Below are 27,572 nucleotides of genomic sequence, written 5' to 3'. Positions count from 1 at the left end.
GATAGGATTTGTGTTGAGGCTCTAGGGAGAGGCAGGACTTCTCCAAGGGGCCTGCTTTTGTTAGAGACGGGGTAATGTGGAACACTCCATTCTATGGAAGATAGCTGTAATCCTGGTAATGTGCCTGTACACAGATCACCTGGATATTTATAGAAGTGGTGACGTGATAGAGTTTATGAAGCAACAGCATTGGGGAGAGGCAGACTGTAGACTTGGATTAAATGACAAATGCTTGCCATCTTCTGAACTTATAGGAACGCTACTGTGAAAGGGTAATGGGGAGTGATAAAATGGTTTATTAAGGAGGATAGAGTGAAAAAGCACCTTTCCTTTACTCTGTAAAATATCTGCTCTAGGGACACACCCTCCACAATTGTTTACATCTTTCAGAGGAACTACTAGTATTCAACTCGAATATATTTGTGCTTCCTTTTCCAGGTGAGGACCAAGGACCATGTGTTCGATAATGTTGGCCACCTTATCAAATACCATATGGATAATAGTTTGCCAATCATCTCTTCTGGAAGTGAAGTAAGCCTTAAACAGCCAGTAAGAAAAGGTAATAATACAGGACTTTGGCATTCCAGGAAATGACAGCTCCAGACACTGTGGCAGTGACGTCAGAAGAATATCCTTTTTGTGTCAGGGACAATGACAATTCAAGCCTTTTCTCCAGATGAAATAGAACACAGACTGTGAAACATGTCTCTCTGAGACCATCACGGACTATGTCTTTTGTAAGAGAGAGAACTAATAAAATACCCTCTAAATATGAACATCAGAGAGGAAGAATTTCAATCCATTTGAAAAGGAGTTATGCATATGCACGGAGGTCACTTTTTAAAGGTCACATTGCATTGATTAAAAAGCTAAAAGCACAACTACAATTTCATATGCTAAAGACAACTTGAACTGCTCAGGCAGTGATATGTGCCTTTGACTTGATAATCTGGGGACATTTTCATATGGGGGGAGAGCAGTTCCAGGTGTTTTCGTGTTCTATAGCTACAGAACCAGTTGCCAAAAAAGCTTTTCCTTGCTGAAAAAGCAAGAGGAAGCAATTTGATGAGCAGTGTTGACTTGAGCCGGTTTCTCTGCAGTAACACTGTTGCTGCCACGTTAATGACAACACTGACATCAAATTCAGACTGTGTTTATGCTGTGCAATGAAGGCAAAAGCCACTGATGGTTTCATCGTTCTGTCTCCTTTGTTGATGAAAAGGTTGGGGCCCAAATTCACTGGCCAGTGCTCCTCAATCTTTGCTATCTGAACTGTTCATATGCAGCATGGGACAAGTTCATGAGGCCAAATCTCTTGCTTCCTTCTGATTTTGAGTACATGGATATAAAAGATGGTAAACAAAGCCAGTGTTCTTCATGCTCAGTCCGCACTGCTTCCATCCTTACTGAGAGTACAGAAGGTAATTCAAAGTAGAGGAAACTCTCCTTTTGATTGGCTGCCACCGAATCCTAGTGTCACCTCTAGATGTGTCCTATCTCCCTCTCTACATGTGGCCAGACAAAACGCAGAGTGAGAAGACACATAGGTTAAGGGTTTGGAAAGGCCTGCCACACACAGCCCGATGGTAAAACTGGCGGTGAAATTAAGAACCCTCAGAGAAGCTCTAGGCTCAGACTATTCATCTCTGTGGCTCTTGGCAGGTTGCTAAACCTGTCTGGATTCCCGTTTTCTTGTTTATGAGGGAGTTCAGAGGTGCATTCCAAGGTCCGTTGGCATCCTAACATAGTTTTTTCTTTGTTAGAAATTAATGCTGACAAGCAGCTTGTAGTTAAGGGGAAACATTTAGGACTTCCCCTTATTCTGTGTCTATACTCAACTGCTCAAGGGTTTAAACAAGTCATCACTCACACAGCTCCACCCCAAGCGTTTCAGTGTAAAGCAGGTAATGTTGATATAAGTGGATCTGGTTGTTTTAGTAATAGCAGAAATACTCAGTCAGTTCTTACTTGCATTTGCATATAAAGAAATGGCCATTACTAAAGGAGAGATGGAGAGGGAGTGTGTGTGTGTGTGTGTGTGTGTGTGTGTGTGTGTGTGTGTGTGTGTGTGTGAGAGAGAGAGAGAGAGAGAGAGAGAGAGAGAGAGAGAGAGATTAATTCTGAATTAATTCTGAGTTTTCTGGATAGTTATCTCAATACTACTTCATTTTGGCTAAGTAGATACAACTTAACCTTTGTGGTTTATGATATATTTGGTTAGTTTTGAATACAATATGGAATAGTTCTTTTGGATAGAAATCATCAGAAATCAAATACATTGAAGTCTGATGTTTTTATGTAACAGCTCACCATTTTATTTCTGCTACCATTGGCTTCTTATGTAGGTTTCCTTTCCACAGTTAGAAAATAATGTATATTTCATTGATTTCCCCCATATATCTTAGGTCTTCATAATTTTTCTTCATAAAAGGGATCAGCGTAGTGATAGGAACTTGTAGGCAACCTGCATCAGAGACAGGGCAGGACTATGGTCTCCTTCTAGCTGATGCACAGAGACTGGGTAGCCAGGAGGTCCAGATGCAGGGAGCTCTGATAGTGTAAGCAGCACACATGGGTAGTCAACACTAGACTCAAGTGGTGTTGTAGCTAGGGAAGCAAATACTGCACTTTCCGATACTAAAGACACTAAAGTTCACATACACCCAAAAGATGCAAGAAATGTCTGCATGCTACTTTAATCTCATATTCTCAACCTCTATTTTAAAATGGTGGTTCATTTGCCTGTAAATATCTGTAAATGACTTTTCTAAAAAAAATAAATGAATATTGCTTTGTGACAACTGACACTATATGTCTGGTATTTTGGGACTTGGAAATTTTATCATATGTGTGGTGGATCAGTGTCTTGACAGGAAACAGATGGTTCACTCAAACTGAGTAATTTGAGGAGAGATTAATAAAGGGTCTTTAAGGTATGGCTAAAGTATAGAGAAACCACAGTAGAATGCAGTGCCCAGGAGAAGGGAGAGGGTGAGAGCAGATATAGAATCTGGAGAGCCATATGGCTGCATATAGGAGCTGTGGAGGGTCCTGGGGTGGGGGTCACAGTTGATCCTGGAGAGCTGTGGAGGGTCCTGGGGTGGGGGTCAGAGCTGATCCTGGGGAGCTGTGGAGGGTCCTGAGATGGATGGGGGTCAGAGCTGATCCTGGGGAGTTGTGGAGGGTCCTGGGGTGGGGGTCACAGCTGATCCTGGGGATGCAAAAGAGAGGGTCAGCTAAGAGCATTAATAACCTGATTTTTTTTCTGCTCTGTCTCTGATCTGCTGGGATTCTTTACTGACTGAGGTAACTTGAAGGCAGAGTGAGGGAGCTTGTTGATGTCCCCTTAGGGCACAGCAGAGTGGTTCCAGGGAAAGCAGGGTCCCCTCCTGGGGTTCTTGATCTCCTTAGTAACAGAATCTAAGAATGAACTCAAATGGGAGCTTGAGGACAATTGTACAAGAGCTCAAAGGAAACCCCCAGAGTAGTCAAGCTGTCAATCTCGGTAGTTGCCCAGAGGAGGAGAAACAGCCATGATGTTTGAGTTAAGCTGGAGTACAGGCCAACTCCATGGTGGACCAGCAGCCAGATGGCAGGGAGGGGAGCTTGAGAGAAAGAGTGAAAAAGCTCAGAGTCCCGGAGAAAACGTATGTGGGTTCCCAGGGAAAACGTATGTGGGTTCCCAGGGAAAACATGAGAAGAAACAGGGAAAGTTGCACCCGCCTGTGTGAGGCCTCACAAAGGCAGGTAGACCCAACAGAACTTCATGGCAGCTCTAGATTGAGGATGCTAGGGGACAGAAATTCTGGAAGGAAAAGTACATAACTCAAAGAGCCAACTATTCCTCTTATATGTCTTACTATTCTCGCTACAGTACTCCACCGTGCACCTCAGCATGGAACACTAGACAGAGTTTGGTAATGAAGCGTGCCCAAGTCTCATTCTCCTTAGTAGGTATCTTGGCTCACCTTCAACAATTGCCATTTACCTGAATGCCTTTCATTGATCTTTTCTGGACCCCAAATCTTCCTTTATTTGCCCATTCCTTTAATGTATTCATGAACAAGTTAACACAGTTGTTTTGAGTGCCTAGCATGGGCCATGAAGCATGATGATAAATGCTTAAGTAAATACCTCAAGATGTTCATATTGTTCTGTGAATGAAACGGACATATGGTAACCAACGACAACAGAAAAGAGATGCATCTGCTCTTGTAGCAGGTATGCACACTGTGGACGGTGGTAGCAAACTCCAGTTCCACTAAGTGAAGTTTGTCCTAAGGGCGGAGTGGGTGAAGGGGCTGTAGAAGCTGAAACAGAAGCCATCTTGGAAGTTCAGCCTTGGGGTTTCATTGTTTCCCAGGATCGAGCTCTCATTCTGTATCAGATACCCAGCTGGGGGGTCAAGGCGGGCGTTACAAGGATGGGGTGGCAGTTGGTGGAGCAAAACTAGCCAGGTTTGGAAGAGCCTTGGAAAAGTATTTTACTCCACATGGGACACATGGGAAAGGTTTAAAAGGATGTGGCAATTTACGCCACCAAGTTTCATCGGGACCCTTCTTACCAAAGAAGCCAGAGACAGTAATTGTCACAGAACTCAGGGGGTTACAACCTGTGTCCATGCCACGTCCGGCCACCCTCTGCAATTAAGAGAGACGAGCTAAAAGTGGAAGGCAAAAATAAGATTTATTCCATGTGGTTGTGGTCTCCAAGTCCAACGACGTAATGGGATTTAACGATAGGCTAACATCCAAGGGGATTCAAGCATGTAGTGAAGAGGCACCTGGGAGCACGTACAGTCCTATCAGTAAAGAAACACTAATTTAAACATGTCACGTCTGAAGATATGGCCAAAGTTAACAACTACCAAGGCTGGAAGTTGGAGGAAACTTCTAAGAGTTGATGGGGGAAGACCGAGCGTACTTACTCGCTTACCTCTGGAAGGGCAAACGCTCTGCCGTCTCTAGGCAACTCTAAGCCCGCCCTCTCAGAAGGCCTTTGTGATTGGCTTACGACTTCCCCAATGGGGGCTCCGGGCAGCTTCCCGCCGCCACTGGCGCCCTCTTCGAACAGCCGCGCTCTAGCAACTGCAGGCGACCTCTCAACCGACCATGTGGGAGGCGGGTTTTCCGCCCTGTCGCTCTGCCCAGCCGGCCGGCCCATCAAGCGGCGGCGGCGATTGGAGGAGGCGGCTGCTCATCGAGTGGCGGGGTTCGCGGGCTTGGTTGTACCGGGAAGGTGCTCTGAGGCTGGAAGTAGGAGTTGCAGGTGGCAGGAGGGCGCTTCGGTGACTGCAGTCTTCACGGCCGGGCGGGCTGCTGCGGGATCGGGAGCTGCCTTCGCGTCTCCTGCACCGGGGCGACTGTGCACGCTGGCTCCCTGCCTGGCCCTCGGCCCCAGCGCTGCACCGGCAGACCTGGGCGCGCCTCGGGTTCCTGGGCGCCGGGCCCAGCTCTTTGGTAAGGGCGCTGCGTGAGTACACTAGGTGGAGGGAGCTTCCTGTATTTTAGGGTTGCTGTCCTCTGCCTACCTTGGTTTGTCCAAGCGGTTGTCGGTACCACGGATCGCAAGAGGTGGTCGTCATTTGTGTCCATGGCTGTGTGCCCCCGCCCCCAGTTGCTTCTCCGTGCCCTTTGTAGTCGGAACAGCATTTGGAAAGTGTCTGAAGCAACCTGTTGCGTTCTGGCTGTTTTCCATTCTGTAAGAGAAGTTAGCGTGTGAGCCTAGTGGGTGCAGTTTCCTACCTCCCAGGGCCCTTAACATTTAGTTCTTGAAGTCATGAATTTTAGTGTGACTTAAGCAGAATCTCGCTTTATAGCTTCACAATACGTGATTGTTTTCATGTAAAGGCTGAAGTTTGAAGCCACAAGCGAAGGATAATAAGACGAGCTCTCTGGAAGTGCGGAGAATGGACTTTTGATGAAGCAGGCATCTACAGGAGGGCGGAGTCCTTATCTCGGAGATGTCAGGTTTCCCACAGTCAGTTACAGTCACTTCTTTCTTACACCTACGCTGTCTTTACCCTGTCTCATTAGTAAAGAAACGGAAACAGTTTAAAACTGCACAGCTGCCAGAGTCCAGGGTTTTGAAGGAGGACCTTCAGTGCTTAATTGCTTACAGCTCTATTGCATCCTGTAAGGTCTATCTAAAGATCCTTTCTGCTGCAGCTGGAGAGATGGTTCAGCGCTTAAGAGCTTGTCATTGCTCTTGTAAGAGGATGTGAGTTTATGTTTTAGCACCCACATTACATCGGTCACAACCATTTGTGACTCCAGCTCCACTAAGGCCTGTGACGCAGTGGTTATTATGGTCACTCATAATTAAAAAAATAAAAATATTTTTGAAAAAGAAAATATACATTAAAATTTGGTCACAAAAGCAAGATTCTGGAAATATTTATCCCTTTGTGTGTGTGTGTGTGTGTGTGTGTGTGTGTGTGTGTGTGTGTGTGTGTGTTGGGGGTGGGGATGATGACTAGAAAATGAGTGCTGGGTCAGAGGTCTGTCTGGTCTGAGTCATGCTTTTTATATTCTTGTTAATGGGGTTAGGAAAAGTTTCCTGCCTAGAATGAAAATGTGAACCAAGTAGCTGTATTTTAAAAAGCACACTATCCATATAGTGTATGCTTTGATTTTTTTTTTTTTAAATGGTCAGCTCTCTGGTCAAATATAGGAGTCACTGTTTCTATTAATGCATTGTTTTGCCATATTCACCCAGAGGCAGTTTTACTAGGGCACATAATCATTTTGTATTGATGGTTTCCAAGATGATTATCTTTTCACATTTCACCAGCAGTTTCGTAAACCATGAAAAACATAGTCAAGGTTAAGTGTGACCGTCGAATGCAGTAGTTGAAGGTGGCAGTTTGTTACTTAAACTTCCTGAATTCTTCATGGACTTAACCTCTGTTTTTGTACGTAGCGGTGTATATGAGGTGTGTGTGTGTGTGTATGAGGTGTGTGTGAGTCTGTGTGTATTTGTATATGTAAATATGGCTATGCTGGTGTCATGCCATATGTGTAGAGGTCAGAGGACAATCTCTGGTGTCAGTCCTCAGTTTCTGCCTTGTTTGAGACAGTCTCTGTTGCTGTTCCAGTGTGTAGGGCATGCCAGCTGGTCCATGACCTCCCGGACAGTCTCTGAAGCTGGAGTTACAGATGCCTGTCTGTGCTGTGTGTCTGGCTGTAATGTGGGCTCTGAGGATTTGAACTTTCACACTCAAATGGGAAGAATTTTGATGCACTGAGCCATCTCCCGAGCCTGAGCTCAGACTCTGATACTGTGAAATGAGCATTTTATATATCTTTCTAAACTGAATTCTCATGCTATTTTCCCACCTTAAGCTGTCATCTTCTCATTTTCTTGGGGAAAACGTTGGTACTTTTTGTTAAGTGTTTTGCAAGTAGTTTTACAATTTTTGTAATTTTATCTCTTGACTTTGTTTCTGTTTGTTTGTCTTTTTAGGCAGGGTTTCTCTGTAGCCCTGCCTGTCCTGGAACTCCCAGTGTAGACCAGGCTGGCGTCGAACTCACAGAGATCCGCCTGCCTCTGCCTCCTGAGTGCAGGGATTAAAGGCATGCGCCACCACACCTGGCGCTCTTGACTTTGTTAATGTATTCTGTGACATCAGACTTATGACTGATGTCTTTTGCTTTATACAGTTTAAAAAATGTATTTTTATTTTATGTGTATGAGTCTTTTGCCTGCAAATATATCTCGGCACCACTTGTATGCCTGTTGCCTGTGGAGGACAGAAATGGGCTTTTTTTTCTACTGGAAGTTACAGATGGTTGCTAAATGCCATGTAGACACTGGGAATTGAACCTGGGTCCTCTGCAGAAGAAACAAGTGCTCTTGATCACTGAACCAACTCTCCAGTCTCTGGAAGGATCCTTTTTTCTTCCTGGAGGATGCCTTTGGCTCAACTTTGTCCCACTTCTTTAGGGTGAGAGGTTAAAGTGTATCTCTGTTTCCATCATCTGAGACTGTCTAGGCATGATGTCTACTTGAGCAATGAACTGAACCCAGAGGTGTGGGAGTACTGTTTTCTCCTCCCCACATGAGCCATCTTAGGTTATCAGATTCTGGTCTTTATTGTATGATATATACAATAAAATTCCAGCAGGGACTGGGTAGAGACAAGGCTTCCATTCCCAAGTGAGATTGTGTATGTGTGTTTTATGCCTCGTCTGTAAAAGCACAGATTTTGAGTTCACATTTTTGTTTTTTTTTTTTTTTTTTTTTTTTTTTTTGGTTTTTCGAGACAGGGTTTCTCTGTGTAGCTTTGCGCCTCTCCTGGAACTCACTTGGTAGCCCAGGCTGGCCTCGAACTCACAGAGATCCGCCTGTCTCTGCCTCCCGAGTGCTGGGATTAAAGGCGTGCGCCACCACCGCCCGGCCTTGAGTTCACATTTTTAACAGCTATAAAACAGTCTGTATTTTAAAGGTAGTGTTGTGTCATGATTGAAATGGTTTTCTTTTTCTTGGTATACAAATGGAATTACATCATATAATCTGGGGTGTCTGAGATCTGATAAAGGTTTTTTTTTTTTTTATGTACAGGGCTAATGGTTACGACATTTGTGATGTAGTTCACAACTGTTACCAGAAGGGAGTTATATTCTTTATGACAAAATGCAATTGTGTTGCTGGGTCCGTATGCTTCTTATGTGACTCAGTTTATTGACTTTTTACAGCCTGGAAGTTGGAGTGAATGAGTTGTGTGGCTCAGACCACACACAGAAGTACATTTCCCTGGTGTGCGGAGTCTGGATTGCAGACAGTGTTAGCCAGACCACTGGTAGCACATACTTATATTTTGGAATTTGGGGCCTTTACGTCCCCAGATATAATTTAAATAATTAGAAGTCTGTCCAGCGTTAGTAGTTGCTATCCTGGGAGCTTTGGTGTTAGAGCCTCATGGTGGTACAGTCCTAGGCTTCTCATTTGTCCTGTAGTATTTTCCCAGACCCTGATTGCTGAAGGGGAGTCATGGAACCCCAAGCTTTTTGGTGTGTGAACAGTTTCTGGGTAACAGTCACTAGCTGAGGATTGAGGAACTTCTTTCTGGAAAACATGTAGTTTGTATTTGTGGAATTCAGAGCACGGGGCAGAGTCTTGAGGACCCTTACGGCATTCGGTGCATAACTTGAGGCAGCACTTGAGCTGATCCTTAAGTTTCCTCTGTTCGGTCTTTCTAGTTTGTTAGTGTTCTGAGTTTTTGTTTCATTTTGGCAAACTTCTTACATTGTAAATACCTCCTAGCTTCTTGGGAAGCCTGGTTACTGTTCTGATCATCCTTTGCCTTTTCCCTTTGCTATGAATTGCTGTCATATGGCTGGTTTTTGTGTGAGTGGTAATTCTTTCTCCACCCTCAGGAGGACCATGTCATTGGAGTTTGGCAGTGTAGCCCTGCAGACACAGAATGAAGATGAAGAATTTGACAAAGAAGACTATGAGAGGGAAAAAGAGGTGAGTTCCTCGGAAGAAAGCCCCTGAGCCCCGTGTGCACCAACTCATCATGATTATGTCATCTTGTGCCGTTTTGAAGGATCTATGATTCATTAAACGTCAACAAAACAAAACTTATAACCTCATTAATACTGCACTTTTAAAGGATGGAGTGGGGCCTGGAAAGATGGATACATGGCATCTGGGGTCCATCTTTCCCGCCCCCATCATTCCTGTCATTCTGCAGTTGCACATTGATAATGAAATGAGCCTTGTTTTGTTAGTTTTAATGCACAATTTTGCATCTTCTAGGAGCAGAGAATATCACATATCTTTTCATCCCGGGGTTAGATGATTTTCTCTAATCAGTCACTCCCTAGAGGGGTCTCTAGGGCATTACCAGAGCTTAAGGGCTCCTAGGCCATATGCTGTCACTGCTGTTCCCACCACCTGGGCAGAGTACATCTGGCAACTCAGATTTCCTGTGGGTTGTCTGGTTGTCACGTCTCTGATTTCTGGTGAAGTGGGATCCTGACAGGCAGGTCTGCTCTGTGGAACCCGACACCGTGAATGAGCACAGTGATTAAGGGTTTGCTGTGCTTCCCAAAGAGGCTTTTCAGTTGTGATGTGTGCATATAAACCTGACACCCTTGTAGAAAAAGTCAAGCCTGCTGGTAACCCTGGTGTCATGCTGTCCCCTTTCCTCAAGTGAAAATGTGAACATGATTCGTGTGCAATTTAAGAAACTCACTAAGTGGAGGAGTCAGGAATCTCTTTGTTCAGTCGCTCGTCGGCTTCAGGCAGCTTTGGGTAGTGTCTTGTGTTTCAATCAGCTTGATTATGATGGGACTCTCCTGAACTCAGTTACAGCAGCTACTCACAGACCTCCCTCACGACATGCTGGATGATGACCTCTCCTCTCCTGAGCGCCATGATTCGGACTGCAGTGTGGACGGCCTAGTGGGAGAGTAAGAGCCTGGGATCACTTCCTCCTGTTTATTGTACTCCATAAATCTTCCTTTGATCCTCTGCTGATAGGAATGTAAACTTGAGACTGCTTTCTAAAACTTTTTGGGTTAAGGTTGAAGGAAAAACAACTACTAGAATCTTGGGTTTCTTTGTGTTATTTTTGGCTAAATATGATAGAGTGTAGATCTAAAGTACTGATTTTTCTCAAGACTGCGTCCTTCTGAGCAACTGGAGAGGAAGTGGATGGAGCGTGACTATGACGTACTGCCCACATCTCACATCGTGAATGTAAGTGCGGGTGGTGACCACAGTGCTGTTGTGGGTAGGGTAGGTTTGTGCTTTTGTTTTACTTTTGTTGACTAATAGGACTGTACCGGTCTTGTGTTTTGGAGAACAGTGTGGCAATGGCTGGGAAGAAAATCGAAGTAAAACTGAAGCCCAGCATCTTGGGTACCATCCCGGAGAAGGCGGGGATGAGGGCGGAAGTGGCTACAGCCCTCCAAGTAAACACGAGGCGGCAGATTTGTATCGCCTTCCTGAAGATTTTAGGCCGTACACCGGTGGTCAGAAGCAGGAATTTCACAAGCAGGCAGCTGGAGTCATTACCTTTTCAGATCCTCAGAGGGACAAGTTTCAGGTACTGTGAGAATTTGACTTTGAAGAGTTTGTGTGTATGCATGTACTCACACTGGTAAAGTAATGACAACAGTTTTTCTGAATCTACTCACTCAGGTTCTAGCTCAGTTAGTTTTCTGTTTATGATCAAATGCAGTTGCGATGCCAAGCCTGATGTTTACAATAGAAGCTTTTGGGGAATAGTTATTTAAACTTTAAAGGTTAAGTCTCTCAAGGAGTGGCTCCTCATTTACTGCTTCTGTCTTCTGTGAGGTGCTTCCCTGAGAAATAAGCTGTTTTTAAAGGAGCGGTTTCATGTAGATCGCAGCATTTAATTTCCTTCATTTCCGTGTTCACCAGTTTTCTAATGAGTTTAAGTCCAATACTTCAAATCCAGTTCCTACTTTGTGTGGTGTCGCAGCAGTAGATGGGGTGACTGTTAAGGGAACATGCCGTGAACTGACTGTGGGGAGTTCTAAGAAGGCATCAGGAGATAGTGTGTCTTAGAACTTCTCAATAACAAGAAGTGTCTCATTTTCCCAATTGCTATTCTGTATCATTCAATGACATGATGATTTTGGGGGGGGGGGGGGGGGGGGCAGGGTCCATTAAAAGTTATTTTCTCTTTGTCTCTGGAGAATGTTGTTCATTGAAAAATAATTGAGAATTTATTGTACATGAGATGGTATCACATGTTCTCATTTATTGAGCATGTACATGTTTTATGTTCCCAAGACGGTGACATTATCTTAACCATTTGTGGTATAAATCTCATTGCCATTCTTAAATTTTATTTTTGAAATTGACTCCATTGTCTGCTCAAGAGGACTAGGAAGCAGTTCATAGTACTCAGTAACAGTGGGTACTAGTTTTGAGCACAAATATGTGTGGATATTTGATTATGGGCTGGGGATGTTGTAGGTCAGTTGGTAGAATGCTTGCCTAGCATGCATGGGGTTCTGAGTCCAATCCCCCAGTAGTGCATAAACCAGGCATGGTGGTGCACATCTGTAATTCCATCACGTGGAAAGTGGAGGGAGGTGTCTAGTAAGGTAATTTTGGAAGAAAAGACCAAATCTTAATGGTTAATTTTATTCGTCATCTTTTAATAGCAATTTGGTTCATCTCAGGGACCCAGCTGTCAAGCTTTGGAGCCATATAAAGCAATCTATAAACCTTACCAATCTTCTGGCCAGAGCGGTAGCTCACCAGCCCAGGAGATGGCAGCAAGTGACATGTTTGAAGGCCTGCAGCAACAATTTTTAGGAGCTAATGAAAGTAGGTATTCTGTTTACGTTTATTTACTTGACTGTTTTTGTTTTATTTTCATCTAGGGCCTTGCTGTGTTGCCCAGGCTGGCCTCACACCCATGGCAATCCCTCTGCTTAGAGACGTATTACTACAGCCAGCTGTATTATTTTTCATTAACGTAATTGGGGAATTTTGAACACTTAATGAATATTTATATATATATTCAAGAATTAATATTTTTTAAGTAACAATAATAGGATTGTTGACATTTCAAACAAGCACCATTTCCTTATATTAAAAGTATATACTGAACTATTTATGAGCAAACTAATAAGCACTTTAATGTTTACTTCAAAATAGTTTATTGAACTAGGAGTTGTGGTTCACCTGTAATATGAGCTCTTAGGGGAGAGATAGGAGGACCAGTCAAGGCCAGCCTGAGTGCAAAGAGCATTCAAGACAGCCTGAGTACTTGGGGCATGTGTGGCATTTGTAAGGCCTTTATTTTCATTCCTGAACCTCACAAGAGCAAACGTTTGTAGGGAGCTGTTGGTGGGGTAAAGATAAAATAAAACCACTGTGAATCAAATATTTCATTGGGATTCATTGTGCTATGCTCCCTAATGTAGCACTATTTGAAACTAAAATGTCAGATGCAAGTTTTAGCATTGAGTCACCCTGAGCTTAAGTGTTTTCCTGTCTGCTTTGGAACATGGACACACTTATCTCACCAGTCTTGGGTTTCTTACTCTGTAGACGGGTAATTAATAAATCAATTATGAATTTCTTGGTTTTTCTTTTCGTTTTATATTTTTTAATGTGATGATTGTACAAACCTGCTCCTGTATTCAGAATTGATGTTGGTGCATTACTTGCTCCCTGTCTTAGTCACTGTTCTATTGCTGTGAAGGGACATCATGACCAAGGCAGCTCTTATAAAAGAAAGCATTTAACTGGGACTTGTTACAGTTTCAGAGGTTTAGTCCATTATCATCATGGCAGGGAGCATGGCGGCGTGCATGCTGGCGCTGGAGCAGTAGCCGAGAGCTACATCATGATCCGTAGGCAGAGAGAGAGACACACACACACACAGACAGACGGACAGACAGACTGACTGACTTTGGACTTGGCATGGGCTTTTGAAACCTCCAGGCCCACCCCCAGTGACATACTTCCTCCAACAAGGCCACTCCTCCTAATCCTTTTAATCCTTTTAAACAGTGTCACTCCCTGGTGACTAACCATTCAAATATAGGAGTCTTTGGGGACTACTTCTATTCAAACCACCACACTTCCTAGGCTTTTTGATTTTTGATGTAGAGTGTGTATAAATATGATCATAAGGAAAACACTTAAAGCCAGTAGAGGATTTTGAGATGAAATGCTTGTTTAAAAACAAACAAAAAAGCTATGCAGTGACTCGCCTTGGTATTTTCATAGATGGAAGCTTTTATCATTGTGCTCCTGGAGAATTAAATTAACTTTGAATTATTGTGTATGTTGATGAGCCAGTATGATTTTAGAGTGATTGGAGAAGTTGTCCTATGTACTATTGCATATGTGGGCTAGGTCCTCGAGAAAACTGGCCTTCTCTGTTTGGACGCAGAGTGTTGCATTAGGCTTGTTAGGGTCACAGAATAGCTGTAGGGAGCCCCAGAGCGCATTTGTCTTGAAGGCTCAACAGCAAGCGTGGGAGTGGTTTGAAGTGCCACAGAGAAGTAGAACTAGCATGTGGCTGGGGTAGTTTGAGATGGAGTGGCAGTTGTCACAGCCACGCCCGCATCTGCTCCTTCAGGTTCTCTGGTAGTGACATGCTTTATGTCTCTCCTTACTGTTCTTAAAAATCTGCATTAAGTTACTTTATTTCTAAGGTGATTATACATTTTTTTTTTAAGTTGACATTTAGAAGTTGAATAACTTAATGGTAGTGACAAATTTCCCAGCAACAACAATCAGTTAAAGAATGAGGTCAATTGAGGCCACACAATCTCAGGAAGAAACCCTGCATGTTCTCTTGCCTGTGGGAACCTAGCCAGTAACATAGGCACATGTGGAAACACATGCACGTGTGGGTGCAGTAAAACATGATGGAAAGAGAAGAAGAGAGGCTAAGTGTTCGGGAGAGGAACTAAGACTGAATGCAGGTGATGAGTGTGAGTTAGGAAAGGGCCATAAACTAACTGCTTTTCTAGTTCTAACTCTCTTGGGGTTTTTGTTTTTGATGGTGAATAAATGCATAAAATATATTTGATAGTGAATTGTAAAATCCAATGTGAAGTTCCATAGCTTCTGTTTTGAATGGCTACTCTGTTTAGAAGTTTGTTGAACTGTAAAGACTTTGGGTCTGGTTAATTTTGGTGTGTAATCTTTTTATTTGCAAATTATTTTCTATAATAAAGTTTAAAATTAATAAAAACAGGTGAATTTGGAGAGAGAGAGCTTTGAGACAGTTTATTTGTGCCCCCTCCTTCTGTAAGGCTAGAGAGATGCTTTCAATACTCAGATTTTTTCTTTTTCTTTTTTTAAGACAGGGTCTCAGTATGAAGCCCTGGTTGGAACTCGATGTGTAGACCAGGGTGACCTTGAACTCACAGATGCCTGTCTGCCTTTGCCTGAATGATGGGATTAAAGGCATGTAGCACCATGCCTGGCCTTAAGTTTCTTTTCTTTCTTTTTTTTTTTTAATTTAATTTAGAAAAGAGTCCAAATTATTCTGTTAATAAATATTAAAATTTTTTATATGTATTTATTGATCATAAGTTTCTAGAAGCATATGCCTAGTGGAAAATGAAGACTATCATTATGGAAATGAAGTGTTATTCTTCTTATACCTGCCAATTTTCTTCTCCCTCCAATCTAAACATTTTCTACAATAACTTTGTTTCTGATGAAGATGTCAGCGTTCACTCCTCTCTTTATTAGTTAAGGAATATAGCCATCATATGCCAGGGTAAACATAACACAATGTATTTACCCTTCTGCTAAAGGGTGCTTTGACAAGTGTGCCTGGCAGTGTCCCTTTCAGACAGTGTGACAGCAGCTCCTGCGCTTGCGTTTGGCCCTGGTTCGACGAGAGCACTTTTCTCTGTCGCAGCTGCGTGTTAGTTGTCTACATTGATAGTGAGTCAGTGTTTAACCTGAACCCAGAGACATTCCTCCTTTCCTGGTGGTGACCCCTAGGAAAGTGTGGAGTTTGTCCTGTGTAGTCCATTCATGTAAATGCAACCAAAGCTAAACAAAATGCATGTTCTCACTACACGATGCTCTCTGATACATTCTGTGTAATCTGTCTTCATATTCAAAAAGATGTTAGTTGTAATCCACTGAATTGATTTCATGATAATTCACAAGTTGTTTAAAGAGCTTGAAATACACTACCCTAGCTGATCACAGACTTATATTTTAGTGTGTTTTTATCTAATAAATTGTCTCTAATTCCAAAGCAGACTCTGCAGAAAATATACATATTATTCAACTCCAGGTTCTTAACAAAGCGAAGGAGAGACAACTGGACAGCTTAGTTGAAAAGCTGAATGACAGTGAACGCCAGATTCGGTATCTGAACCACCAGCTTCTAATAATCCAAGGTGAGGTGGCCGCTGGCTTGGGGCCTTTTCTGCCGCACGAGAGCTGGGCAGTTGGTTTCTAAAAAATTCATTTTATTCTGTTCTAGCTTCTTGTACTTTTCATTTCTAGTACCCTCATTTGAGCTGGGCAGAGGGCTCACGTGAGTCGGAGCAGATCCCAAGCCCTGGCAAGACTTCTGTGACCAGGCATTTTCTTTTTTCCTTTCCTCTCATTTTGTTGACACCCCCGCTTCCCAGGTGTTAGATTCAGAGAGTGTGGGCGTTATTGAACTGCTGACGGCCTTACATCGTTACCTTGGTACCGCTTCCCTTAGAGCTGACATGTGTGGTTTGCGGTGCAGTAGAACTTAGGGACCCTTGTTGTCATTTCTGTGTAATCATCTGGAGGACACAGAGCAGGTCTGATTGCTTGTTCTGTGCTCCAGCTGTAGTGTTACTCCATTTGTGGAATAATTTTATGACTGCATTCCATCCCATTTCAAATGTAACTGGTCGTGAAACAAAAGCTCTATCTGTGATGCTCACAAGATCTTTTTGGAGAGAAGAATTTGTGAAATGTTACGGAAGGACCGAAGACTGGGGGATTCAAGAGTTCCTTACAAGGATGTGAAGGAGTGATTAGTCCCAGATGCCTTGTTTTGTGAGTGAGGGTCTCACTGTGTGGTCCTCTTGAGTACTGGGATCAGTACTTCTCACTGAGTAGTCCTCTGAGTACTGGGATCAATACTTCTCACTGGGTAGTCCTCTGAGTACTGGGATCAGTACTTCTCACTGTGTAGTCCTCTGAGTACTGGGATCAGTACTTCTCACTGGGTAGTCCTCTGAGTACTGGGATCACAGCTGTGTCCAACTATGACCTGCTCTAGGGAACCATTTTGATTGGCACAAGCTTGTATCTGTGAAGCTGCTTCTTTTTTTTTTTTGGCTTTTCGAGACAGGGTTTCTCTCTGTAGCTTTGCGCCTTTCCTGGATCTCGCTCTGTAGACCAGGCTGGCCTCGAACTCACAGAGATCCGCCTGCCTCTGCCTCCCAAGTGCTGGGATTAAAGGCGTGCGCCACCACCGCCGCCCAGCCTGTGAAGCTTCTTAAGTGAGCAGATGCTGGAAGTATTGGGAATCTTTGTGGTGAAGGTTCTTTGAAGTAATTTGGGTGTTAATTAAAAAAAAATTTTTTTTTGTTTTTTGTTTTTCTCTGAAGCAACTAAAACTCATTTTTCTGAATTGAATTTCATTCAGATATAGATATCATAGAGGTTGTGACAGTTATGGTCCCACAACAGTGACAGTATTTATGTAAATATCTTTCATGCTCCAGATGAGAAGGATGGCTTGACCCTCAGCCTTCGGGAATCCCAGAAACTCTTTCAGAATGGAAAGGAAAGGGAGATCCAGCTTGAGGCACAGATAAAAGCGCTAGAGACCCAGATCCAAGCATTCAAAGTCAGTGAAGAAAAGGTAAGCTTTTACCTTTATTCAACAGAACTTCAGTTTGGGGACTGAGCCGTGACTCAGCAGCCAAGAGCACTGGCCACTCTTCAGAGGACCAGGGTTCGGTTCCCAGCATCCACATAGCAGCTTGCTACAACTTGCTACAATCTTCTGTCCCAGGGTTCCAACCCCTCTTCTGGCCTCTGTGGGCACCAGGCATGTGTGGCTCACAGACATACATGTAGGCAAAACACTCACAGATTAAACAAACAAACAAACAAACAAATACATAGAATTAAAAGAACAAAAACCTTTTAGTTTGTAGAAGACTACATTCAGAAGAACTTCGTGTGACACACGTCCTGCTACCTGGGATCCTCTGTTCTCCTCCGTGGGTACCAGGGGGAGGTGGCAGTTCTCCATTGGTATCAGGGGGAAGTGGGAGTTCTCCGTGGGCACCAGGGGGAGGTGGCAGTTCTCCATGGGTACCAGGAGGAGGTGGCCGTTCTCCGTGGGTACCAGGAGGAGGTGGCCGTTCTCCGTGGGTACCAGGAGGAGGTGGCAGTTCTCCGTGGGTACCAGGGGGAAGTGGCAGTTCTCCGTGGATACCAGGGGGAGGTGGCAGTTCTCCGTGGATACCAGGGGGAGGTGGCAGTTCTCCGTGGATACCAGGGGGAGGTGGCAGTTCTCCGTGGGTACCAGGGGGAGGTGGCAGTTCTCCGTGGGTGCCAGGGGGAGGTGGCAGTTCTCCGTGGATACAGTATCTGTCCTTTTGGAGCATCATGTTCTTCCTTCAAGTCTCTTAGCTCCTCTAGTTTTACTGTTCCTGCAAATTATGGCCACCTGGATAATATTGCCAGAATATAGTTCTAATTTTGTTATTCTTTACTTAAAGGCTTTGCATGACCTACCTTACCTGTGGGACAAGGTGACCTTCTGTCCGTGGGTCATGTCTTCCCTCCTGTCTTGTTTGTATGCCCGCGCACACTGCCTCTTCTTGGGAATGCCTATTCCATGGCTCTTGCCATCTGACTTGCCAACTCCTGCTTATAGCTTTTACCCCGAGTCTCTTTCCTCAGGAGAATTACTTTCTTATAAAAGACGAAGAATACCTCGAAGGCATCATTGGGCTAGCCTCATGCCTGTAGCCATTTAGGCCAGTAGTTGGCGTACAGTTGGTGGTCAGTGTGTGCTGATTGAGTGCTGGTTGAGATGAAACTTAACATGCGCATATTTTCTTTTCTCTTACGTATTTTTCTGTTTCTGTTTGAATACTGTCATGGTGGTGGCTTTGTGGTGTATGTAGCACGAATTGTTAGAAGGTCTTATTAATAAAAACAAACGCAGAGCCAGGTATTGGGGTGAATGCTGAAAGATCAGAGAAACAGAACCAGCCACAGCTAACCTCACCTTGCCAGTTCCTCAGCTGATCCTGTTTCCTCAGACTGAAAGCCTCTGTGTCCTCATCCAAATGGATCTCAGCTGAACTGCTGCTCAAAAGCCTAAAAGCTTAACCAGGATCTAGTTCCTGGTCCTCATGCCTTATATACCTTTCTGCTTTCTGCCATCACTTCCTGGGATTAAAGGCGTGAGTCACCATGCCTGGCTGTTTCCAGTGTGGCTTTGAACTCGCAGAGATCTGGATGGATCTCTGCCTCCAGAATGCTAGGATTAAAGGCATGTGTGCCAGTATTTTCTGGCCTCTGTGTCTATCTAGCGGCTGTTCTGTTCTCTGACCCCAGATACGTTTATTAGGATGCACGATATATTGGGAAACACAATATCACCACAGGTGTATTTTAAAATTGGCAAACAAGGCTTGTCCCCATTCAAAATATTTTGAAAATTTCCCTCACTTTTTTTCTTTTGATTTTGTAAATCAATGTTAACGTTTTATAAAACAAAAATCTAATTGGAATTCTGATTGGGAAGGCACTATACTTTACCATTTTATGCATGTGTGAAGCAGGTCTTAGAATGGCAAATTACTTGCCCAAGGTCATAAAGTCAGTTATTGACAAATGCTGAGAGTGTAAAGATCTTGATCCAAATAATTTCCTTCAGAGTTTCCTCAATTTTTTTGAGTCTCCTTATTTTAACGTTATTTGATTAGTAACTGTAATCCTATCTATAACTTCACATTTATTTATTTATTGATTGCTGTAAAGCCTGCATAATCACAGATTTAGGGCATTGGGAAACCATCTGTGGGTTGTGATGTTACCCACAGTATCAGCTTTGTTTTCAGAACTCTTGATGCTGGAATGTGGTGGCATGCGCTTGTAGTCCTAGCCACTCAGGGGGCTGAGGAAAGGTGATCACTTAGCCTGGGAATTTGAAACCAGCCTGGGCAGACACTGGGATCCTGTCTCAAAAAAGAAAACCAAAAATCTTTTTATTTAGTAAGTGACCATTTGTAGGTTTGCAGTCTTTGAAGGAGCAACACATTTTTCTGTGACCCTACAATTGGGTGGCCCTCCCTTTGCTCATGGAGCCATGCAAACAGTGCCGGGACTGATGTGCAGTAGGACCACTGCTCTTCAGACTCCTCATGTGCCCTCTGCGGGTACTGTGCAGTCTAGTTTTCAGTGAGGAATTGTTCCTAGCAACCGTGGGCGTGTGAGTAGCAGCTGGGGACAGTCTTAAAGAGCAGAGTTAAGATGCTGTCTACATGGCTACCCTGTGTGTGTTTGCTAGTTGACCAAGAAGGCCAGAACCACTGAAGTCACTCTGGAGAGCCTAAAACAGCAGCTGGTGGAGCTCCATCATTCTGAATCCCTTCAGCGAGCCCGGGAACAGCACGAGAGCATTGTCACGGGCCTCACACAGAAGTACGAAGAGCAGGTGCTATCCTTACAGAAGAATTTGGATGCGACCCGAACTGAACTTCAGGAGCAGGTCAGGTGACTCCTAATGAGCAACTATCCATTGAGTAAAGCTGGTTATTTTTTGTAACTGATATTTTGTGGTCCCCCAGTTAGAAATTTTGCTGCTAATGATAGGTATAAAATTGTAACTGAACCCCCCCCCACACACACAAAAAAAAAAAACCAAAAAACACTTTTTTTTTTGAATCATGAATATATCTGAAACCCTAATCTTGGGTACTTTTCCTGCAGGATCGATTGGTACCTTCTCAGACCTCAGAGTGCTAGTCAAACTTTAGTTTTTATAATGTTTATACATATTCATATTCTTGAAGAGTAAATGCCAACTGAAAGGAATGGGTGTACCGCCACAGACCAGAACCTGGGGTTGACCCAGCAGCCTTTTGTAGGTCTCTGGACATTTGCCTCTCCTTAAAGAGTGTAGAGTAATGGTTCTTTTGAGAATAGAAATTGGCTATCTGGAGTCCAGTATTCTGATGGCTGACAGATGCTTCAAATAGAAAATTTTATACCAAACCTCTAGGTCACAGTATAAGAAAAATCTTTGGACTGAGTGTATTATGTATATATATGTCTTGGCTAGTTTTTATGTCAACTTGACATAGCTAGAGTCATCTGAGAGGAAGGAACCTCACTTGAGAAAAATGCCTCTATAAGGTCAGGCTGCAGGCAAGCCTGTAGGCATTTTTAAAATCAGTGATTGATGGAGGAGGGCTCAGCCCATTGTGGGTGGGGCTACCCCTGGGCTGGCGGTCCTGGATTCTATAAGAAAACAGGCTGAGCAAGCCATGAGGAGCAAGCAGCACTCCTCCATGGCCTCTGCGTCAGCTCTTGCCTCCAGGCTCCTGCCCTGTTTGAGTTCCTTCCCTGACTTCCTTTGATGGTGAACAGTGATGTGAAAGTGTCAGCCAATAAGTGTAAACCATTTCCTCTCCAAGTTGCTTTGGTCATGGTGTTTCATCACAGCGGTGGAAACCCTGACTAAGACAATAACAACATTAAGTAAATTTCGTGTTTAATCTTGAGTCTTATTCCAACATACATATATGGGTTTTCAGATTTTCCAGAATTGAAATGTTTCCCATGCTGGACACTCATTCCATATAATGTATAAAATAGGGAAGAAAGTCTGATCTAAACAAACTGCTTGTGATCCTAAGCTCCAGCTTATTTCACAGTCGACTTTTGTAATTGTATCCAAGGAGTGAGTATTGAAAGCTCAGAGTGCGTCAAATGGCAGGGTTACTTGCCTTGTGTCCAGAACCTGAGGTTGAATCAATACAGCTTCAGAATGAATTTTTCCTACTATAGTTTAAGAACTAATTTAACCCAAGAGAAAAGGAGAAGAAACTAAGGTGAGGGTATGACAAACCTCCCACACCCGAAGTTCACTCTGATTTGGGTTATCTATCTCTGACTTCCATGGCCGACCTGCCTTTTCCCACGTTTGGTAGACCTAGTATGGCAGAATAATTGTTTGTGTGACATTTTACTTCATTATTGTTTCTATTTTATATATATATATATATATATATATATATATATATATATATATATATATATATATATATATATATATATATATATATATATATATATATATATATATATATATATATATGCTTTATGACCCAGTCTCACGTAGCCCAAGCTGTCCTCAAACTTGCTAAGTAGCTAAGGGTGACTTTAAACTTTGGATCCTCCTGACATTGCTGCCTGAGTGCTGGGGTTGTGGGCATGCACCACCATGCTCTGTTAGTGTGATGCTAGGGTTGTGGGCATGCACCACCATGCTCTGTTAGTGTGATGCTAGGGTTGTGGGCATGCTCCACCATGCTCTGTTAGTGTGATGCTGGGGTTGTGGGTATGCTCCACCATGCTCTGTTAGTGTGATGCTGGGGTTGTGGGCATGCACCACCATGCTCTGTTAGTGTGATGCTGGGGTTGTGGGGCATGTACTATGCTTCATGTTTGGTGCATGTTTGGCCAGCATTCTTCCAACTCATCCCCAGTCCATTTTATTTTTATGTGTATTTATGTGTTTTGTTCAATTTATTTATATTTTTTCCCTTTTACATGAAAACTATTGTGAATTTGATCATAATGGTTTCTAGGGATGGGAAAAGATAAAGGCTATGCCCAACCATTGAAGAGTCTGCTTTATAGAAATTAACTAGAATTTGGGGTACAGGGTTTTTTTGCTATTTTACCTTTTTTTTTTGCCAATTGTCTAAAGAATTTTTATTTATCTAATTTTTAAATAAACTTTATTATAAAAAAAATCACACACCAAAATTAAGCAGACCCAAAGTCTATACATCTCAGTGACCTTCTATATAGTTAGAAGACAGTTCTTATTTTACTTTAAAATGTTTATTTATTCATATTGCCTTTGGTATCAAACACAGTGGTATTATAGCCGTTGGTGGTGGTACTTGGCAGATTTAGGAAAATGGAGTCTGTCAGCTCCCGTGGAGTGTTTGGCGAGCTTTGCCTCCGCTGCCTTGACACTGTCTCACTGGGAGGGGTGGGAGGATTCCTGGTGTGTTCGGAACCCTTTCTTGTAGGAACGGTTGGTACAGATGTGGCAGACCCGAAAACGGTTCTCAGGACACCCTCCCTGGATCTTCCCACTCTAGTACCACCAGTCCCCTCCAGCCTGTGTTATCACAGGACAGGGAAGGAGTTGGAGCCTGTGCCTCTGGCTTCTTACCTGTCCCCATGCCTGCCATCACCACTTGAGAAGAGGGACCTCAGACTGAAGATAGAACCGAACCTTGGTCTGTGCCGAGTGGACTTCAGGTTCCAAACCTGAGCTGTATTTACTGTGGCTTATCCCCACCGTGGGGTGTTTTTTATGGTCTCCCCTTTGTAAACGTGTTATCAATTGGCTCCGCAGTACTTGTACCAATCTGTATTTTATAATCCAGCTGGTATTCCTTTGGAAGAGTGCTACCAAAGGCAGGTTTACATCAGAAGTGAAAGATAAAGAATCTCCCACGACTTCACCTCCTCCTGCCCTCTGTGATTAGTGTTCCTTCATTCTCAACACGCTCTCACTGTAGTGGCGATGTGTGGAACCCTTCATATAAACTTAAGATACTCAGTTTGTTGACACAAAGTAGCTTGCTGGCATGCTGAGAGTACACAGACTCTGTAGGTCTCTTTGGGAGCAAGTGGTATCTTGATGATACTGAGTGTTCCCGTTGTAAACATAGAGTGGTTACAGTTATATAGGTCTTTATTGATTTCTTCAGAGTGTTGTAGTTTTGTCCAACTAGATCTTATAAATGTTTTACGTTTCTGCTAAAGACCCTCGTTTTGGAGTGGCGTTGTAATGACATGGCTTCTTTAAATTTCAAGTTCTACTTGCACATTGTGGTGTATGGGAGGGTGATTTCCCCTATTAGCACACACCACAACTCTTGTGCAATTGCTTATTAGTTTTAGTAGGTTCCCTCCTTCCGATTTTCCGTGTAGGAGATTGTATCATTGATAGACAAAGAGATTTACTCTGTTCTCTGTAGTTTGTATTCCTTCTGTTTCATTTTCTTACCGTAGTTCATTGGCGAGAACTTCCAACATGCTGCTCAAAGGCAAGAAGGGACATCCCTTCCCTAGTCCTCATCTTTGTGGGAAAGCTTCAGGTTTTCCTGTTAAATATGCTAGATTTAGATTTCTTTCTCCTTTTAAAGAAAAATTGAGAAAGTTTTTTTTTGGTTTTTTGAGAAAGTTCTTAAGACTTATTTTTCTTTTAAATCACGGATGGAGGGCTGGAGAGATGGCTCAGAGGTTAAGAGCACTGACTGCTCTTCCAGAGGTCCTGAGTTCAATTCCCAGCACCCACATGGTGGCTCACAACCCTCTGTAATGAGATCTGGTGCCCTCTTCTGGCCTGCAGAAATACATGCAAACAGAACATTGTATAATAATAAATAAATAAATCTTTAAAAAAAAAAAATCACGGATGGGTATTAGTTGTATTTTGAAAGAGCATTCCACACAGAGACTGCTAATTGCATGTAACAGGAGGCGCGACCCTAACACAGCAGAGCTTTTTTAATGTCTGTGTACCTAGTGCAATTTGAGAAATACATGGTTATAGCATATTATTAACTTAATGCATTCCTTAAACATCAGATTTTCAATGTAGAAAAGACTGTATGTACAACATTGTAACAATTCAAAACTGTTGGGACCTCTAGACTAGCAACTGGAGGGTCTCGCCACCCTTTCACGACAAGCATTCGTACTGCGTTCCTGTTAGCTCCATAGTGCGTCAGCCATGATATACCAGCTCCTTAGAGCTGTGCTTCCCAAGCTGGCCTGGGAAACAGCAGCAGCATGCCAAGAAGTTTGCAGCACTAAACAAACAGGGACTGCTTTCCAGAAGCTTCATTTTGCTAAAAATTTGGTAGAAAAAATTTAAAGCAAACACAGCTGCACTATGACATAGAAAATTCACAGGATTTTAAAGCAAAGCGAGAGCCTTCAGAGAGAGCCCTTTCCTTTGCACGGGGACACGCCCAGATCTTTTGCATTTGGGCATCCCTGTATTCATGTCGAGAGGGTTGCCGAGATTTAGGCTGTGCTGGGGAATCTGGTTCCAAAGGCCCACGTGTTCTTACTTCAGAGCTCTTGCTAATGGTTTTCTTAGGGCTTCTCAGGAAGTTTAAGACGGTTGCTAGCTACACTGATTCTCCTGCCTCGTCCATGCTTTGAGTGACATTCAGCCCGAGTGGCTTTTAGGTGAGAAGTGATGATTGTTACAGTGATGGTTTCTTCAAATTCCCATGCTTTCTTATTTCCAAATATGTTTTCTTTGTGGAGAAATATTTGCACAGTACCTTTCTTTCTCCATGTATGTATGTAGGCAACACAGATCCTTGTCCCCCAGTGTATATTTTTTATATATCCTCATACAGTCACACCAAACAATTACCATGTCTTTTTTTTTTGTCATTAATTTTTCAAGTATTCATTATAATGCTTGGTATGCATAACATGCTGAAGAGATGCCTTCAGGAGACAAGGGAAATAAGATGTGTAAAAGGTAGGAAGAGGAATGTAAGAGAAACAGGTCAAATTGAAAAGGAACTTGGAGGAGGGACAGATTATTTTTGGCTGCCCTGAACCGAATGAGCCTTTGGCTGCTCAGAATAGAGTTTCCATGTGTTCATCTGTTTCCTTGTCTGAGGATACGGATTCTGTGACTCAAAGTGGTTTGCCTGCATTTGTATATATGCATTAACACAGCATAAAATGCAAACAGGACTGTAATATATTTCCTTTGGCATGAGTAAAATCTGACTTTAGAATAACAGTATCTTACAGATGTCCATTGTTAGCTGGGCCTCCCCTCAGGTCACATGTGAACAGGTCAACCCTGTACAAGAGATCACACTACCAGGTGATGATTTTACGTTGGACACTTTAATTTCTACTAAAACTGATTGTGAAAATGACTTGTTGACTTCGGTTTAGGAAAGCGTTTGCGCTCGTTTAAAGGATCACGTGCAGCAGCTGGAGAGGAATCACGAAGCTGTCAAATTAGAGAAGACTGAGCTCATTAACAGGCTGACGAGAAGTCTAGAGGACAGTCAGAAGCAGTGTGCCCACCTGCTGCAGTCAGGTGCGTGTCTTGTGGAGGGTCCCACAGAGGCTACTGGGATACGTGTACCGGGAAAGCAAACTTGTTCTTCAGGACCACCAGCTCACAAATAATGACATGGAGACTTCTTATTAATTATGAAAGCTTGACCTTAGCTTAGGCTTGTTGTCAGCTAGTTCTTATAACTTAAATTAACCCATATTTTGTAATCTACATTCTTCTACGTGGCTCGGTTACCTTTACTCTGTACTGCCCTCCTGTCTTTCACATCTGGCTGGCGACTCTGCCTTTCCTCCTCTCTGAAATCTTTGTCCCCAGAAGTCCTGCCCAATCTCTTCCTGCCTAGCTAATGGCCATTCAACTCCTAATTAAACTAATCACAGTGACACATCTTCACACAGTGTAAAGGAATATTTCACAACAGTACAGAACATAGCTGGATTCCTGTTATCATGTGTGTGGGTGTGTGGGCTTGCGCTGCATGCCATGGTTGTAGGACAGAGGACAACCTTCATGGTCTGGAACTCACACTCACGTTGTCTTGCCACCACTTCATGACACGAATTTCAAGAGCTTTTCCCCACTGAGCCGTCTCACCAGCCCAGATCCCAAACTATACAAAGCCAGAGGAGACAGAAGTCCACCAGTGACGGATTCCTTTAGCGAGGATTATATGTGCAGTTCCTGTTAAAGGGTTTCTTTTTGTTACACAATCTGGAAAAATCCAAACAAGTGTACATTCCAAATAAAAATCGCCAGCACTCTTCCTCTGAGAAACCTGGGCTGTGATGCCTGAACCTGCTTCCTGCGGAGGAAAGGACCGCACATGCCAGGCAGGGCTCTGCTCCCAAAGACGAGGTTCTGTCTCAGCCATCTTTGATTATAAGATCTCACTGTATTTGCCATTTTAGACCCAGTATTTGATTAAATAATTGTCATTTTGTTTACCTTCAGTTTTTCATCCCCTCACCATGGGTCAGTTACTTACCTGGACAGCGAGTTAAATTTTTGTCACTGTTAAGATTTCTAGTGTGGCCTCTGTGGTATTTGAGACATGCTTCTGATGCTTTTCATGGTAGTGATACTTTTAATTATTATTTTTATAAGATGATGTTAAAGGCAATTAAATGTCAATGTTGATACGCAGACTGTTGAACAGACTAAATCATCCTAATTTCTGGTTGACAAAATCAATTTTTTTTATTAACTAAGGTACAAGTCACATTTTGGCATATGAACTAGTTAGACGATTGGGACAGTGTGTAGGAATGTAGTTTAATCATACTGTGAAAGTACTGAAGTGAAAGGCTGCCTATGGATGTGTGTTTGCTGAGGGACCAGATTTGGACCCTTCCTGTTTAGGCTCTCCTCCAACCCTGCCTGGCTACAGATCCATTTGCCCTTGCCATGACCTGGTGAGTCTTTTCCTTGGCTATTAAAGGCTTTGAAAGTAGGATTTTCTTTCCTTTTTTTTTTTTTTGATTTTTCGAGACAGGGTTTCTCCATGTAGTTTTGGTGCCTGTCCTGGATCTCGATCTGTAGACCAGGCTGGCCTTGAACTCACAGAGATCCGCCTGGCTCTGCCTCCTGAGTGCTGGGATTAAAGGCGTGCGCCACCACCGCCTGGCTTCCCTCAGTTATTTCTGAGAGGCCTGTTTTCATTTAAGGAAACCCTCAAATGACCCTCTGCACTAGAATCTCTCCTAGTACATTTAGAGTATTAGTTTGTTGGGGATGGAGAAATGGCTCAGAGGTGAAGAGCACTTCCTGCTCC

The 27,572-nt window shown here is 43.3% G+C and overlaps 2 protein-coding genes across 8 annotated transcripts in view; both read left to right on the top strand.

Annotated features, from left to right (window-relative positions):
- Shc4 (SHC adaptor protein 4) overlaps positions 1–2,805 on the top strand; it is a 99,145-nt gene extending 96,340 nt beyond the window's left edge. The window contains exon 12 of the mRNA XM_052723543.1: positions 439–2,805. Within this exon, the coding sequence (XP_052579503.1) occupies positions 439–594 (156 nt within the window). The 3' untranslated portion in view covers positions 595–2,805. The remainder of the gene's footprint in view (positions 1–438) is intronic.
- A 2,397-nt stretch (positions 2,806–5,202) lies between these two features.
- The window catches only part of Cep152 (centrosomal protein 152), an 88,655-nt gene continuing 66,285 nt past the window's right edge, over positions 5,203–27,572 (top strand). For 2 of the 7 annotated variants that reach the window (XM_052724337.1, XM_052724336.1), the window contains exons 1-10: positions 5,203–5,459; positions 9,378–9,471; positions 10,315–10,418; positions 10,629–10,707; positions 10,817–11,056; positions 12,147–12,312; positions 15,729–15,872; positions 17,187–17,326; positions 19,997–20,197; positions 25,672–25,819. In XM_052724337.1, the coding sequence (XP_052580297.1) occupies positions 9,385–9,471; positions 10,315–10,418; positions 10,629–10,707; positions 10,817–11,056; positions 12,147–12,312; positions 15,729–15,872; positions 17,187–17,326; positions 19,997–20,197; positions 25,672–25,819 (1,309 nt within the window). In that variant the 5' untranslated portion in view covers positions 5,203–5,459; positions 9,378–9,384. Of the gene's footprint in view, positions 5,460–9,377; positions 9,472–10,314; positions 10,419–10,628; positions 10,708–10,816; positions 11,057–12,146; positions 12,313–15,728; positions 15,873–17,186; positions 17,327–19,996; positions 20,198–25,671; positions 25,820–27,572 lie in introns of those variants that run through there. The other 5 variants (XM_052724340.1, XM_052724339.1, XM_052724338.1 and 2 more) reach the window with 5 other exon arrangements.

The sequence above is a fragment of the Peromyscus californicus genome, unplaced genomic scaffold (genome assembly GCF_007827085.1).
Source record: "Peromyscus californicus insignis strain IS unplaced genomic scaffold, ASM782708v3 Scaffold_7__1_contigs__length_154581171, whole genome shotgun sequence".
Classification (NCBI taxonomy): Eukaryota; Metazoa; Chordata; class Mammalia; order Rodentia; family Cricetidae; genus Peromyscus; species Peromyscus californicus.
The sequence above is the reverse complement of the archived record's forward strand: the minus strand, read 5'-3'. Positions and strand labels throughout refer to the sequence as shown.